Here is a 16,406-nt window from a genome sequence, read left to right as displayed (position 1 = left end):
GCTATGTCTTCATTTACGCCTTGATTATTGCCTATTTCTCAGAGAATATAAGAGTTAGAGTTACAAAGATTGAAAATACGAAACAACCGAAAAACCAGTATCAAATAGTTAGACCATTATTATTAGCCTGATCACTATTACAGACAGAAGAAAAAAAAATTACTGTCTCGCGTATAGATGGTGATGTATGGAAACATATCAAATATTCTTAAATTCGTATCAATTAGGTAATTTGGTGGAAAGAGGATAAACAAAGTGCGAAACGAAGGTTTCTCTCTATGTTTTTTATATCTTTCATATCCCGTCCTATTATTAACCAACAAATCAATCTGTCACTTTTGCGAACAGCAATAGCAAACGCATGCGGTAGTCATCAGCTCCGATACGAATTCCGACGCTAACGTACATACATATATATATGTGTATACTGAATGAGACTCGAGTATTTTAGTATTGTAGGACGGTTACCGATACTCACGAACCGTCTCCTTTTCTCCTGTTATCGAGATCAGAACTTGAGTTTTTATGCATGGCGTTGATAAAGCAAACTGGAAAGTTTGCCTTTCCTGTCACGAAATCCTTTGATTATTGATTTTATGGATTTTTTTTATTTCCGTTTTAGATATATATGAATATTTTTAGTAAACATGTACTTATATATAAAAATTTATTTATATATATATGATAACATTTAGAATAAAATGGCCTGTTACCGATCAGTAGCGTTTTTATTTCATAGATTTTATATGCAACTAATATTTGTGTGTGATAGCATTTAATATTTTTGTATTATATTGTTGTGTAGTTAATAAGCGTAAATTTTTACAGATGTTTGTGAACCTATTGAACCTGTTAATAAGTAGATGTTTAAGACTTTGCATAGGATTGCCTATTTTAAAAATATCTGTACTTACATTAGATAAACTTGAAGCATTTTTAAAGATTTGCGCTACAATACATATCTAATGTGCAGAGACGAATACTAAGCTCTCAAGCAGCCTCAATACTGGAATATGAATATATATATTTAATATTTCTGATACTGTTGTGAACATGTGTAAACATGTGTAAAATTCTGATGAGATATTTTAGGCACATGTACAATAAAGTTTCTTCAAACTGGATCGTCATTTAATTGGATTAAACATTCGATAAAAAAAAAACTAATATTCAGTAAAAAAAAAGCTACTTGAAAGAAAAGAAAAATTCCCGAGCTGCCCAGTTCCTTAAGATGCTGTGGAAACTTGAAAAAGGGTCTATGCCATGTTTCAGTTGTCATATGTAGCATCCAGAATAGGTGAAAATTAAAAAAAAAAAACAGAAAGACGGGTTCGGGAATCATTCTCTTCGTTGCAAACATCTAGTCAAATTCAACGATTTTACTGAAATATAGTAGACAATTAATTTCAGTTCAATGGTCAAACCATAAGTTATAACCATAATGGCCATATGAAATTTAACATTGTTATTAGGAGCATGCAGGAAGAGCGAGAGAAATATATACGTCATCTTGGCTCTTTAGTTGAGCTGGGAGATGCCGAGATCAACGATTCTTCTACTCTTTATATCCAATTTTGCTGGCTGGCTGGGTGTGAGTGTTGAAAAAATAGACGTTGCTAATTTTACGTAAGTAAGTTAGTAAAATCTTATGTTATACATATGGCTATTAGCACTCCAAAGTTTTTGTTTATCCCTTGTAATATACTTCACATTACAACTGCACATTATACATATGTCCTCGTAACACTACAGCAAAATATTTAAACACAACTCTAAAATTAAATTTTTATTTAACGAATAACAATTTACAAAAAATTACTGGCAATGTTTACACAAACAAATTTTTTTTTTATGTCAATAAATAATAAATAAATGCCTTTTTTTAAATGTTTAAAATTTATGTTTAAAATATCCGGTTATGTGGGTATGGACAGTTTCAAGACAAATATAATATTATATATACTCATTTCATAGTTTATGGTAGGAAAATTAAATAAGGTTTCTTAGGTATTTATCGATATGTTGCCTAATCTATTTACTTTTTATTTAAAATATATATGGATTAAGTTAACAATAAGATATAACGGTTGCCATAAAGAATAATTCGTGTAATTTGGCCTTTGATATCCACTGCAGCATTTCGCAATAAAATGAACCTTAAATTATGGGGACGGAGAAACCTCCTTCTTTGCATTAGAGACAGAATGTGGTTGCTGTTTATTAAGACTTGTTCATTAATGTTACATGCTTTTGCGAGGGTATACAAATCAAGCATTTAGATCTTATTTGAATGGTATAGTTTTATAGTTGGTATATATTTATGTCTGTATGCCTTTATGGCTCTAGCAATGCTGGCTATAATTATAATTGTACTATGCCTTAGTCATAATCTGTATTTGCGCCAAGATAACATAAACATAAATATATTATGTTCTCGGTACTTGCGCTCATCCATTGACTTAGTTTCTATACATTCTCAGCACAAGCAATATTTGCGGAAACATTCATAAGTAAATGTTCACTTAACTATATATTCTATGCTTGTGTAAATACATATATGTACATACATAAGTATGTATGTATGTATGTATCTAAGGGTATGTAAATATAAGAATTCACATATAAACTAATGAAGCTGTTAGATATTTGTTGATTCTGTATTTAAGATTTTAAAAGCACATTTACACATTTTTAATTCCATCATTCGAAACATTATTTAATTTGCTGTTGAAAATATATTGGTGTTGTCCCATTCCAATTGATTAATGTGAGCGAATCCATCTTTCAATGCTAACAAATACGGAAAGGTTAAAAATATGCATAATAATTTTATAAAATACCTTACCTTCTTCGTCTTCTGAATCCGAGTTGTCTGAGTCAGAGCTATCTTCAGAAACAGCGTCTGTTTGCATTGGATTTATGGTTATAGTCAATGCTGAGTCATCCCATATCAAGCCATCATCAGCAATCTACAAAAAAAGTAATGATTAGATTTCACCATAGAATTTCCTATAATATCCAATCTATAAAAATCTCGTGTATCAGTGTTTATGATACATTTCCACACAAACGGATCGACCGATTTTTATGAAATTATTTTTGTACATTTAGTATTTATGCAAATAGGTTATTAACAATTGCTCCGTTTTCTATCACCACCCACCATTTTTATACCCGATAAATATAGAGTACAGGGATACTCTATCCGTCCACGTAATGTTGAAAGAGTCCAGTTGACAACAAACATGCATGTCCATATGCTACAAGATCAATCCGCTGGGAGATTTTCTTAGTGTCCATGAAAATAATGCATAGATTACTGCACAATTGTTGATTCGCCAAATGATATATTTGAACGCATATTTACACACATAATACATATATAATGCATGACTGGAAGAAATTGCTATTTTGGCAGCAAAAAATGAGGACGTCGACGATATAAACTTTAAGATAGAGTTTGTGATAAGAACTCCGATTATTTTACTTTGAAATTTTAACCCCCCACCGCTGTGCAATATCACGCAATTGGTGATTAACAAATTTATGAAAAACATCAAAGCTATAATTTTCAACGGCATATTTAGAGACGAAAATGTTTTGCTACCACGCATTCAAATAATTACAACAAAGGAACCAATTGAATTCAAACGTGATGAGTTTCCTATTAGACTAACATTGCAAATGGCAAATGAGATCTTAGTGAGAATATAATATACTAAGATAAATACACACAGTGTCGCTCAACTGAATAGATTCAAACAATTTTCAAAAGCAAAACTTCTTCTTTTCAACCAACTTACCAATTTTTAATAAAACTAGAAAGCTTGCGGTCTCTTTGACAGTATTTAATTGTTTCGAACTAAAAAAAGTATATATATATATATATATATATCCATGATTCTTGATCTGTGTAGACAGCTTTTGAAGCACCACTATCGTATTTTTTGAAAATTGTTTTCCACCAATCGACACGCGTCTATTTTTAACCGATTTTAATATTACCAACGAGATGATTATGGAAAATCGGAACGTTTTAGACACATATACATAGTTGAGAGGCATATACAATCTGTAGCTACATATTTACTGCTGATGTAGTATTTAATGACATTCATGGAATCCACTTAGGTAGCAAAAAGCGTTTCGACTTAAATTAGTGCGCTTCGAATTATTTAAAAGCAATCAAAAATATTTATACCTTTTGAAAAAAGGCATGCCATGATAGTGAGAGGTATACGAGGGTGGTCTGACAAGTTTTAGCCTCGCCGCCCGATGGTGTCAGAATCGCAAAAGTGATTTAATATCGTGTAGTACATTCTTGTAGACGGTTACTGTCAACTTTGTCTACTTTCAGCCGAATCCGACTCGTAGCTTTGTTTTGACCACGTGTTGGAGCTAGCGTGGCCACGTATCTTAGAAAAATGGAAAAAGAGCAATATCGTTTCGATTCTTATGTTTAGAAGGGAATTGCGCAGCGAAATCAAAAAGCGCTTAGAAGCTGTGTACGGTGACGTGGTCGCACGTCGGTTTTTGATGATCCATAGTGCCTCAGAGGCCTTGAAAAATGCCTACCATGCAGGATAAAGTAACAAAAATCGAGATCGCCGATTAAAGGTGCCCGAGATAGTTGAAACAGAGGCCAACTCAAAAGACCGCGTCGGTTATATCCTGCATGAAATTTTGTGCATGAGAAAGCTGTCGGCGCAGTGGGGGCGCGTTTTCACACCGGACAACAAGCGCAACTGTGAGACCACTTCAGAGCAGTGTTTGACGCTGTTTAAGCGCAAATCGAAGGACTTGCAGTGTCGTTTTGTGATCGTCAACGAAACAGGGATCCAACGGTATAAACCAGAGGCCAAGGAACAGACCGATAGGTTAAAGAAATTGGAGCTGGGTTAAGTGTATCGACCAAAAGAAAATAGTATGCCAATAGGTAAAAATTAATTTCGCACAATCTAAAGTTCCTAAATCTACTGCACCGTTGAGGGACAACACAAACGTAATGGACCCATAAAATGCAGGAATATGGACACACGAAAACTTATTGCACTCTACGCGCAGTCTTCGTTGTCGATGTATATTTCCCTTAAATAAAGACGACACATCTGACAAAAAATTTAGCAAGTTCGGGGGAAACCACAATGCCCTGTCTATAAAAAACTAAAAAATCGCCTGATGATTGATGATTCTTTGACCAACAAAACCCCCCATCTCGAAGCCCAGTCATCCAACAAAACTTGTCTTGTATACCACAACTACGACCCCAGGATTTTCTTTTGCTAAGGCGTTAAGTTACACGAGCGAGTCATACGCACCAGTCTCTAAACCCATTCAGGAATAATGCAGCATCAAGCATCGCAATAGTGGCCAAAAATTACTGGGCAACGTACCCCCGTAAATCCATCCCAAATGCCTAGTGAAATTGAATCAATGCTGCTAACTATAAGAAATACAGTGGTAGCAAAACAACAAACGATGCAGGAACTTGTGCGCAATCAAAATCTCTTCTTGGAGCTCCTTATCAAATATAAATCTGTAAATATACCTTTTTGGAATGCGAATGGCATTACACAGCACAAATACGAGCTCTTGCAGTTCCTCGATCAACATGACATTGACGCCGAGACTCAACTAACAAATAAAAATTATTTTCATCTCAATGGCTACAACTTCTATGCGACAAATCATCCCGATGGTAAGGCTCATGGAGGTACTGAAATTCTGATCATGCATTATCTGTTACCATCAATTCATATCGAAACTCAATGTGGTTGCTTAAACACAGCCGCTGTGTACCCGCCTACCGCGCTTCTCCGTTTCCGAAGCAGAATTTGTAAAATTCTTTAACATATTACATGGTAATAATGCAGCTCTGAAACCAATTTTGACATACACGTGTATAGCTCCAAAGTATGGGGAAACGTTTGCATTAGTAATCTAGAAATAATCCAGGGCTCAATCGAATATACTGAGAACTGGGGCAGCGTAGTCTTTTACTTGACACACTAGTCATACACGACTCCGGCGAAGAGACCTCCCCACCAAGCAATAATAGTTAGGACCGTTCTCTAAATAATTAATTGTAATTAATTAAAGAAATATATTACATACAGATTTGCCTTCTTGTCATTAGTCTCCAAGAGAAAACATTCAATAAATAAAATACCGTTTGAAAAATGCTATTGTATGGTTTTTTTATATCAAATTGATCGCAACACAGCTAAGAGAATTAATATTTACCGGGAAAAAATTAAGTCCCCCCTTTTGCAATGTTTCTGACAACAAAATGTCGAATAAAAACGGGTTCTAGAGACCACAAGCTTTCTTGTTTCATTAAAAATCAATCTATAAAATACAAATTTCATAAAACACAGTAAGTTGGTTGAAAAGATACAGCGGTTTTACTTTTGATAATTGTTGAACATATTCCGTTCAGCGGAACTGTATAGCGTTAGCGTTAGATGTAAACCGTAAAATATGCGACTAGATGACATTCCTAATGACAATCAATACATATATAGCATATAACGTTACTATTCGACAAGTTAAAATCGCCGAATAATTAATGGGTCATAAGACTGATTGAACGGCGCACAAATAATCGATGTGCGTTACCAATAAATCAATGAACGAACAAGTACAAAACCAATATGGCTGTAAATACCCATTTAGGTCGGGCATTCTTCTTTATGTAACCATATATAAAACAGTATATACCTACTGACGAACAAGGCCATATAAAGTCAGCTCGTAATTCGGATAATTCTGTTAATATTATAAATAGATTTATATATAAAGATATACAAACCTTTGGACACGGCTGATGTCGATCCGTATATTTATGGTTATTTTTGATCCGAGCAATGGAAACTCCACAAAGCAAGATAACCAGAAAAACACATATAAGAATTATAAGCATTGTTGGATGAGAGCCTTCAGCTAAAACAAAAAATACCACATAAATGCACAATTATCAATTTATTTTTCCAATTTAAAGTTACAATTCCACTAACCTTTGTGAACAATAGAGTGTATGTGTGATTTCGGCTCTTGTATATCATTGGTGTGTAAAAGTGAATATGAGAAAACCTTAGTTTCTGAAACGGGAAAATGGTAAATTAATTTATTTTAACCGTTTGAGAAAATGTAAATCTACCTACCAGAAGCCAGATTGACGTCTTCTTTTGTCAAATCACCGTTCAGGTGGTAAGCTGCTGCGTTGTTGGGATTTCCAGCATCATTTACTTGTAACAAGGACGGCGGAGGTGGCGCATTTGTAGTCTTGGATAACGACTGTTTGGGATGTAGGACAGTCAGCGTAAGGGTATATTCAGCACTTTTATACTGGGAGCTTAGCTGGCCACAAGAAAGCTTAAACACCCGATTTAGATAATAAGCCGGCTTTTTGTTACTGTAGATAAGGGAACGCAAAACATTCAGATAATTATGAATACTGTCCATTCCCATCATTTCGACGCCATCCTTATTTATGTTGGTTTTAATATCCATTGTTGATGACAAAGATTCATCCCCATCTATTTGAATGTCTTCATGATCCGGATTTAAAGAAGGGAAGACAACCACGCTGCACGAATCCAAATACTCTTTTGCATTCATTTTTTTACTATTCTTTATTGACGTGGCGATGTGAATTTTATCCAAAATGTGAACACCTAACTTTATTTCTTGATACGATACCAATTTATTAGACGTTCCTGGAAAGAATTAATTTGTTATTATTAAAATACATATACAATACAATACATGTATGATATATTCGATATATTTATTAACTTTGTGATTGGTTTTTGCCCGATCGTTTGTAATTATCTTTTGCCTTTAAATACTGTGCAAAGTTACATACAGAACAAAATAAAAGAATACAAGAGCCTAGTTTATATAGAAACAGACTGACAGAAGGGCGGACTTAGATTTATGGAATCGGCTGTTCATCATTTCGATGAGTACAGTCAGCGCAATAAAAAAATTATACACCTCATATAGTTGTTTTTATATTGAAGTCAGGATCTTTTCTTGACTCCTTTATACACCATCATGCCCTAATGATCTGCAAGAACAATGAAAACAATAAAAAGTAATGAAGCCAATCCGTCGTGCCGAAATTTATTTAGACAAACAGTTTGAGAAAAAATATCGGTTATACATATGCCGTGAACATGACCTTCCTTGCGCTAAGAGTTAAATCATTTATATTTCGATCTCTTACCAATGGCGGCTATATAATATAGTGGGTTTTGAGTATCAAATTCAAGGATAAAAAGGCGTTACCATATAGAAGAATTGTAAACATAAATTATTTGATAAGAATTTTACATACCAGTAATTGTGATTTTTCTGGTATCCATTAGCGGATCTTGATTTAATCCATCCTTCTGTAAGAGTGATTTAATTTTTTTAACTTTTTTTTTTGAAGACGAATCCATTTTTTCAATTACCGATGTCGATCCGACATTTATGCCAACTTGGACAATAGGTTCGTTAACCATGATATAAGTCTCTATTGTCGGAAGGCGAATTGAGCTCTGATTATTACACATAAGCGATGTACGAACTTCTATATTACGCCGTCCTATTGTTGGACTTTGTTTAATATTGATGTACTGAATTTTACGCATCAGTTGCTCAATGTTGTGCTTAGTCAGCGCTTCAATATAGATTTCGTTCATTTGAACATTCGCCTGGATTTGAACGTCCGATTCCGAAATCTTATTTTGCGCAACTATTAAATCATTGGGCGACATTAGGTGCTCAGCACAGTTTGTTCCACATTTAATGTCTTCCATGGTCAGAATACCATAAAGGGAAATTTTCACCTCTGATATGTCTCCATTAAAACCATGTTTTAACCGATTTTCCGAACTTTGATAGCAAGCGCCGACAGCTAGAGTAGTGTTTACTCCATGCGCAGCGTGCAGCGGCCAATCGTCAATTACCTCCGGATTACTGTGACTATCCTCAACGGAACTTTCGAATCGTATACCATCAATAAATAGCTCAACCTTGCCAAACTGTTCAACGTTGAGTACATAATGATGCCATTCGTTGTCACAGACCTGAGGAATTTTCCACCGCCATTCAGCCGGACTGAATATGTTAAGATCGCCTTCATTAAAGTTCTTTCGGAGGAGAAGGATCAGACGACAATTGCGAACAAAAAGTGCCATATGGTGCCGATTCATTTTGTGATCATCGGCACTACACAGTAGATGTTCCTTGACATGTTTATTAGTTGAACTTTGACTGCTATGTCTAAAAATCGAAAGAATGCTAAACGAGCGCGTAGAGAAATCGTAGTGGTCCACAACTGCATCAGGAACCACCACTCCAACTGAGCCATCAAAATGAAAGATAGGTTCTGCACCTTCATCATAGTTCAGATCCTTAGTCCACTCTGAATCTTGGGGTAAGAGATCTTTCATGGTTAGGGTTGAGGTGCAGTTGGATATATCACGATCGCACCCAAACGATATGTGCTTCGTCTAAAAAAAAAAATAAATAGTTCAAAAAGTCTATCTTATAAATATATATATATATTTTTTATTTTTATTCTATATATATATTAAGATATATATATCTCTTAATAAATACATAAATAAATATACCCATATGTAAGAAATTAGTGCTAGTTACACTATTTATTACTCAAGAATGGCTGAAAATCTATACCTGTCGACGAATCGAGCGGATTGATTTCATTTCCTCAGAATTTCTGTAACTTTGTCACAACAAAAGATGAGCTCATCAATAAAGTATTGCCAAACACCATTTCCAACAACAAAAATACTGAGTTGAGTGAGCGACCAAGTATAAAGATTTAGATGATCTTAAATATATAATACAGAGCGAGATCATTGACTGTGTTACAAATGAAGACGAGGCCACAAACTATCAAACTGAATTTTTAAACTCCTTGGATGTCCCAGGCTTACCACAGCCCAATTTACGCCTAAAGGTTGGCTCCGTAGTAATCATGCTTCGAAACATAAGCCAACCAAAACCGTGCAACGGTTCGCGGTTGGTGGTAAGAAAATTGATTAAAAATTTGATTTACGCGACGATACTCAAAGGAAAATTCGAAGGTGAGGAAGTTTTCATTCAGGATTCTGATGAACCCAACAGATATGCCGTTTGAGTTTAAAAGACTTCTATCCCGTTGGCGAATAATAAAAAATAAATTTCCGAGACGTCTTGAATTCGCATTGACTATTAACAAATCACAAGGCCAACCCTTGAAAGTATGTGGTCTGAATCTGGAAAATCTATGTTTGTCCCATGGCCAATTATATGTAGCATGATCACGGGTCGACTGATAATAAAACAAGGTGTATCAGACGGTAACAAAAAAACAAACAAAAAAAAACCTTTAAAAAATTCGTTAATATACACAAATGATAATATCAAAAATCTGCTTATCTATTGCCTCAAAGGCGGAAAAAGTTCATCATCTAAAAATTCTTCGCCATAAGTTAGCCACATTTAATTAAGATTAAAAAGATTAAAATTTTTGTTGTCTGGCAGAACAATGTCTGCTGGGTTAGCTAGTTATAAAATAAAAGAAGGGGCAAACCGAGGTATAAATTCCACTCTGTATGAAAAACGATTATGAGAGCTATATGATAGTCACTGCCTGAGTTCATTTCTATGCAATTACAACAAATGTAGACAATACTCGCAAGAATAACTATATGTTTGAAACTTTTTTAAATAAACGTACCTTAAGTGCTATTGATGCGTGAATGCTCAGGTCTTCATTGCTACACGAAATATCACACAGATCTAGGCGGGCATTAGGGAATAATTGTAGGCTCTCAGTGCTGCCGGACTAGTAAAAAAAGGTTATAATAATCCAATAAATTTATTTTGTATACATAATTACATAATATATACTTACGGTGTAGTCAATTCGCTCTGGTATACCAACAAATTTCGCTTCACACACGCGCCGTACTTTTATGCTGACCATGATAGCCGCGGATTCTTTCATCGCGCAATCAAAGGCTACTACGGAAAGAATGTGGTTATGGGAAGCTTTATGAGAAAGAGGCTCAGTATTCTTTACTGAGCCCTCATTATCAATAACAAAAGGCTCATCGTTGTTGAGTATCTCGTATTTGCAAACGTCTCCAAAAAGTGGGGTGCAGTCCTTATCGGAAGCTTCGACGCGTATTATTTCATTGTACAGTCGTCCCTCATCTACTTCAGTTACATATGATTGCTCAAGAAATGTAGGAGCATACTCATTAATATCGATTACAGTTATATGAACATTGGCTGTATTCGATGGCGTTCCATCGCAATATATTGCTACAATTTCAAAGTGATAACTTTTGCGTTTCTCACAATTTAGTGCACGACGTGCTTTTAAAATTCCTAGATTATTGACCAATTCAATCTGAAATTAAAGTCAAAGTCAGGTGGGAGTATGCGTAATCAGAGCAACTTACCTCGAATGGTATTTCATGATATGGCTTTTTCAGAATGCGAAAGTTACAAATTTTTTCTTCATCGACTTTAATTAACGGTGTTATCTCTACAAGAGTCTCATTTTCCCGAATCAGTCCATGGTAGGACTTTTCCAAAATATTTTCTGAAAATGGCAGACAAATTTATTGTAATAATAAATATAATAAGAAATTTTTGAGGGTCGATTAGATCTTCAAACATTGCACACTGGACCAGACTTCCGATATTTTGGCATAAATTCGAAAATGTCATAGAAACATAATCTTTTCTGAATTGACTCACTATGATAACAGTGCATACACTTTCTAGGAGAAATGCATTAATATCTTAGATTTTAATGCAGCCCTAAAAGGTTTGAAGCCCTTCAAAGTTTCTCGATCAGTAAAGAGTTGGTGCTAAAACGACGGGAAACTTTTTCTTTTCTTTTTATACCCGATACTCTAAATGAGTATAGGGGTAAATATACACAAATCTAATAAGATTTGTGGTGGAAGTGGAGGTGTCTAACGTCCAGAAGGAAGCTTTCCGACCCCATAAGGTATATATATTCTTGATCAGCATCAATAGCCGAGTCTGTCCGTCCTTATGAGCGCTTAGTGCTCAAAGTATAAGAGTATAAGAGCTAGAGCAACCAAATTTTGTATCCATACTCCTGTTACATCTAACTGTTGCAAGTGTATTTAAAAATTTCGGCCTACTACCTTCCGCCCCCACAAAGGAATAAAATCTGTGGCATCCACAATATTGAAGATACGAGAAAACTAAAAAGGCACAAACATAATGAATGACCATATCTACCATTGCCGGATCTGATTCAGATCGGATCATTTATATAGCCAAAAGGAACAAATAAATTTTCAGTGGCTACACAGCGCCCGAAGGCAGGCTTCAGACACGTTTTCTGTCGCTCTCGCACGCACTCTTTGTCGCTCAATGTAGGCATACTGACTATGTATCGGGTATAAATGTAGAGTTGCGGTCGCAGCAGCAACTCACAACGCTCCCCTCGTTTATCATGTAAATGTTGTACAAAAGAGAACGTATACAAAAAAAGATTTTGTTAATTTTTGCTAGTTTGTTTTTTGTGCGTATTGATTTGGGCGTTCAAAATATGAGAAAACTTAAACAACTTGTATGTATATTAAATTAATTGCGACCCTTTGCGACCAATATACTTAAACGGGTATTTTCATTATTAAGATTATGCTAAATTTTTGTATAAAACGTTGCTCAATATTTGGATTGATATCAATAGAAATGCTTTTACTGTTTCGAGCTTGACATTTAAGCGCCTGAAGACATATATTGAACTCAAGAACGCGCGTCATGCGGCAGCGCCCCTCGGTCGGTTGGGCGGGAGGAGGGCTGCGTTTTGCCTGGGATCCGCGCGTAACAGCCTTCTGCTTGTGTCACACGGGCCACTTGACGGTGCAGTAACTGCATCGCCCCTTGAAAGATGCAGTCATTGCATGTCAACGTCCAAGAAAAAAAGCGAAAATAAGTAAAAAATAATTATCTCTGACACTTAAATCGAAAAGAGCTTGCCAAGATTCGGCAAAAATATGAAATATTTAAGGTAATCAGCATAAATAGAAGAATATATGAATATTCACTAAAAAAAACTAGTAAGCGCAACAAATTATATGGGCGATAGGAGCGGGCTTGGTCGGATCGTATAATTTCTTATAGATCGTATACATATAAATACAATCAATACATATAAATATGCAATCTAAACGACACAAAGGTCCCCGTGCATATACTATTTACATTTTATTACCTATAGTAAATATTATACAAACCTCGTTGTGTTAGATATTCATCCTCGTTTTCATTTGAAGTCACAAGTCCCGTGGTAACGAAAGAAGCAAATACTGCACACAATACCACTCCTATGTATATGCATTCAAATACGTTGTGCAAAGGCATGACGATAGAAGTTTTTATAGATAGCCTAAATCAAAACTTTTTTCTGAAACAGTAAACACACAGTTATCATAAGGACCATTAACAGGATTAATATTTATACAGTGGCGAGCATGCATGACTTCTCAGTGTAAAAGATCGTAAAATCTTTTAAAATGTATCAATCCTTGTGCTTTTTTTATATATTCTTAAATTCTATAAAAATAATTAAGTAAAATTAAAATAAAACAAGATTTATACTTAAGAGTTTTTAAAGTATTTTCTAAAAAATAGTCAAAATATATATATTTTGCTCGTTTGAAATTTTTATCTTTTATATTTTTTTGTAATTTTGCTCAATGTGCACGCGGTCCTAAAGCTCATCCAATCCCTTTGGTGCAGACTCGTACTTCCCAACCGTTTTTAAGCAGAGCTCATAGATTTTCAATTGGATTATGATCTGGGCTTTGAGCCGGCCACTGCATTAAGTGAAAGCTATGATTATTGAGCGAATTTTTCACGGTTTTAGCCTTGTGCCTAGGGGGACCGCCTTGCTGGAAAGTGATCTCTTGAATTCGGCAAGCACATTTGTATATCAAATTTGGCAGATTGTTCTCCAAAATCTTCTTACTTCCTTATTCCATTAATTTGAAGGAATGGGCCAGCTCTGTCAGGCCGATCCTGTACAGAGCTCTTCGTGCCGTCGACTTGCACATTGGGCCAGACTCGGCTGTCTGGAATAAATTCTACAAATTTCATAGAAACAAAATCTTGTTTGAATGATACATTTTTATAGTGCATACTTTGACTAGAAAAATTGCATAGATATTTTTATAAAGTCAGATGTTGCATTAAGCTCTGCATTGTGAGCTTAAGTTTAGTAAATTTGATAAAATTGATAAACTGAAAAGTGATTAACATGTACATATATATGTATGTAAGTTGTGCACATTAATTGAAATTGAAGTTATCTATTGCACAAATGGATATAAGCACATATTAACTTTGCATATACAAATTTCTTATTTATGTCTATGTCAGATATATATATATATATATTTACATACATATATACATTATTTATGCATAAAAATGCATACACATTTGTAAACATATGTATATAAATACTATCACAGCAAAAACGAATGTCTTTGCGTTGGTATCCATGAGATACCAGATACACATTTTGTGATAGTTATTCCGATTTCAATAAAGATAATTTAAATAATGGATAAGCAGATTGGTCTATTCCAATAATTAACTACACATTCTTTCCTGTTGTTGATATATTAGCTGCAGCACACAAAAATATTTTGTTCATACATAAATAAAACAAAAATTAACTCACCACACACAACAGAATTGAAAAATCAATATTAGTAGTTCAACTGCCGATTATTTTTTTTCGAGTATCTTAATCTTAAAATAATGCTGGAGCGTATCTGTTACACTGTTACTGTTGTTGTGCATATGTAAATATGTACATATGAATGTATTTACATACATACAACCCGACGAGACATAAATGCCGCAATTGAAAAACGAGAGCTTTAGCACAAGCTTTTGCTTCTAATTAAGTTTAAAGCCTGTTAAAGATTTAAGACGTCAGATGAACTAAGTTTTTCGTCGACAGAATCATGATGATATTCGTATGGAAACGATAAGAAAATTTCCGATGAAATTTTTTAGCTGCGCTTTGTTTGCTGAGTTACTACTCAGATCAGAAAAATTAAATACCGATTAATACTAAAAAGGCAGCCTATGGTATTTTTATGGGCACGAGCATACAGTATATGTATATATACATATCATATGTAGATAGATGCACACATTTATGTTTGCCGATTAACTTTAGAAATCACATAAATTGGTGCTCACGTTTTCAAAATCCGCAAGATTTCTACGTTTTCAAAACGAAAACATTTTCCTCGCCGAAATGAAAAGTAAACTACTTTTAATACAACAAAACAAAACAAAAAGATTGACAACTTAAATTTGAAACCATTTCAGGGCAATTTTCCTTATGAATAGTTTTTCAACCCAATCTCAAATTCGGCTTTGAAATAATTGCTCAGGGCGATAACTTTGCTTTTTCGTGCTAACAGATGACGCAGCCTGATTTTTGCTGCATTTTTCCGCATAACAGCAAAAATTTGCACTTAATAGCTCAGATTGTGCTTAAAACATGCGCGTAACAGAACATTTGAAAAATACAGCTGTTTCCCGCCACAATTCATTCAAAATTTGAGTGCAAAAAATTAATTGACCATTAGCAATTTAATATTTTAATTTTTTTTGTATTTTATCAAAACAACCAGCTCATTTGTTTTTGTTTGCCAGAAGCAATGATAAAATTAAACATATCGATGAAAAAAATGTATGAAAAAGGGAGCAACTAAATACAAAAACGAAACGTTTTGGCTAAATACGCAAAAGTAAGTGAAAACCGAATATATATATTAAATAATAAAATCCTGAGGTTTCGATCAAATATTTTTGTGAAAATATATGTCTGTTATATGAACACACACAAATGGCTGGTTTGGCCAGCTCAGGGCACAGCCTTTTGGTATATTTTCTTTTTATGAACTGATTTTGTATTTATATACTGTATTGTTAGTGGCACGAGCGAAATATGTAAATAATCTAAATTCCGCAGTGGAACAGGAGGCAAAAATATAATAATGAGGATAAAGAGAATATATTTAAGTTAATAAAATGAGAACGATTATATGGAAATTACAATTTATTAATCTTAAAAATTAACATGAATATTTAAAAAATTGTACAGTAAGAGCCACCAACCCCACGTAGGATATATTCATTCTATTTTTGTTTTTCTTTATCGGTCGTCTTCTGCTGCTGATACCACGGCACATTCATTTGCCAATAAAATAATTGGTATACAGCTATTCATTAACTTTGTTTACTTGGAAAACATTTGTTAGTGCAGATATGCACTGTCGCAGCGCGAGATCTTGTCAAAGCAGAAAGAAGTGGTGGAACGAGCCGTA

At 34.4% G+C, this 16,406-nt stretch overlaps 1 protein-coding gene across 2 annotated transcripts; it reads right to left on the bottom strand.

The window, feature by feature from the left end:
* Positions 1 to 2,048: 2,048 nt before the first annotated feature.
* On the bottom strand, positions 2,049 to 15,121 carry Cals (calsyntenin 1). Of its 2 annotated transcripts, XM_033381269.1 has the most exons (12): positions 14,741 to 15,120; positions 13,290 to 13,459; positions 11,469 to 11,611; positions 10,916 to 11,416; positions 10,739 to 10,846; positions 8,460 to 9,503; positions 8,342 to 8,396; positions 7,164 to 7,718; positions 7,017 to 7,100; positions 6,812 to 6,942; positions 2,846 to 2,969; positions 2,049 to 2,790 (listed from the first exon to the last, which is right to left on the bottom strand). In XM_033381269.1, exons 2-12 carry the CDS (start codon positions 13,414 to 13,416, stop codon positions 2,717 to 2,719), a joined length of 2,946 nt encoding a protein of 981 aa, XP_033237160.1. In that variant the 5' UTR covers positions 13,417 to 13,459; positions 14,741 to 15,120; the 3' UTR covers positions 2,049 to 2,716. The 2 variants fall into 2 exon arrangements, with proteins under 2 accessions (XP_033237160.1, XP_033237159.1); XM_033381268.1 differs by having other exon boundaries at positions 8,342 to 9,503; positions 14,741 to 15,121.
* Between the last annotated feature and the right edge of the window lie 1,285 nt (positions 15,122 to 16,406).

The sequence above is a fragment of the Drosophila pseudoobscura genome, chromosome 5, assembly GCF_009870125.1.
Source record: "Drosophila pseudoobscura strain MV-25-SWS-2005 chromosome 5, UCI_Dpse_MV25, whole genome shotgun sequence".
Lineage (NCBI taxonomy): Eukaryota > Metazoa > Arthropoda > Insecta > Diptera > Drosophilidae > Drosophila > Drosophila pseudoobscura.
This window is presented reverse-complemented; position numbering and strand designations above follow the sequence as displayed.

Coding starts and splice junctions, on each gene's coding strand:
- Cals (XM_033381268.1), bottom strand. CDS start 13,416: ATGCCTTTGCACAACGTATTTGAATGCATATACATAGGAGTGGTATTG. Junction 11,417..11,468: donor ATCATGAAATACCATTCGAG/GTAAGTTGCTCT, acceptor CTTTAATTTCAG/ATTGAATTGGTCAATAATCT. Junction 7,719..8,341: donor CAGAAAAATCACAATTACTG/GTATGTAAAATT, acceptor AATTCTTTCCAG/GAACGTCTAATAAATTGGTA.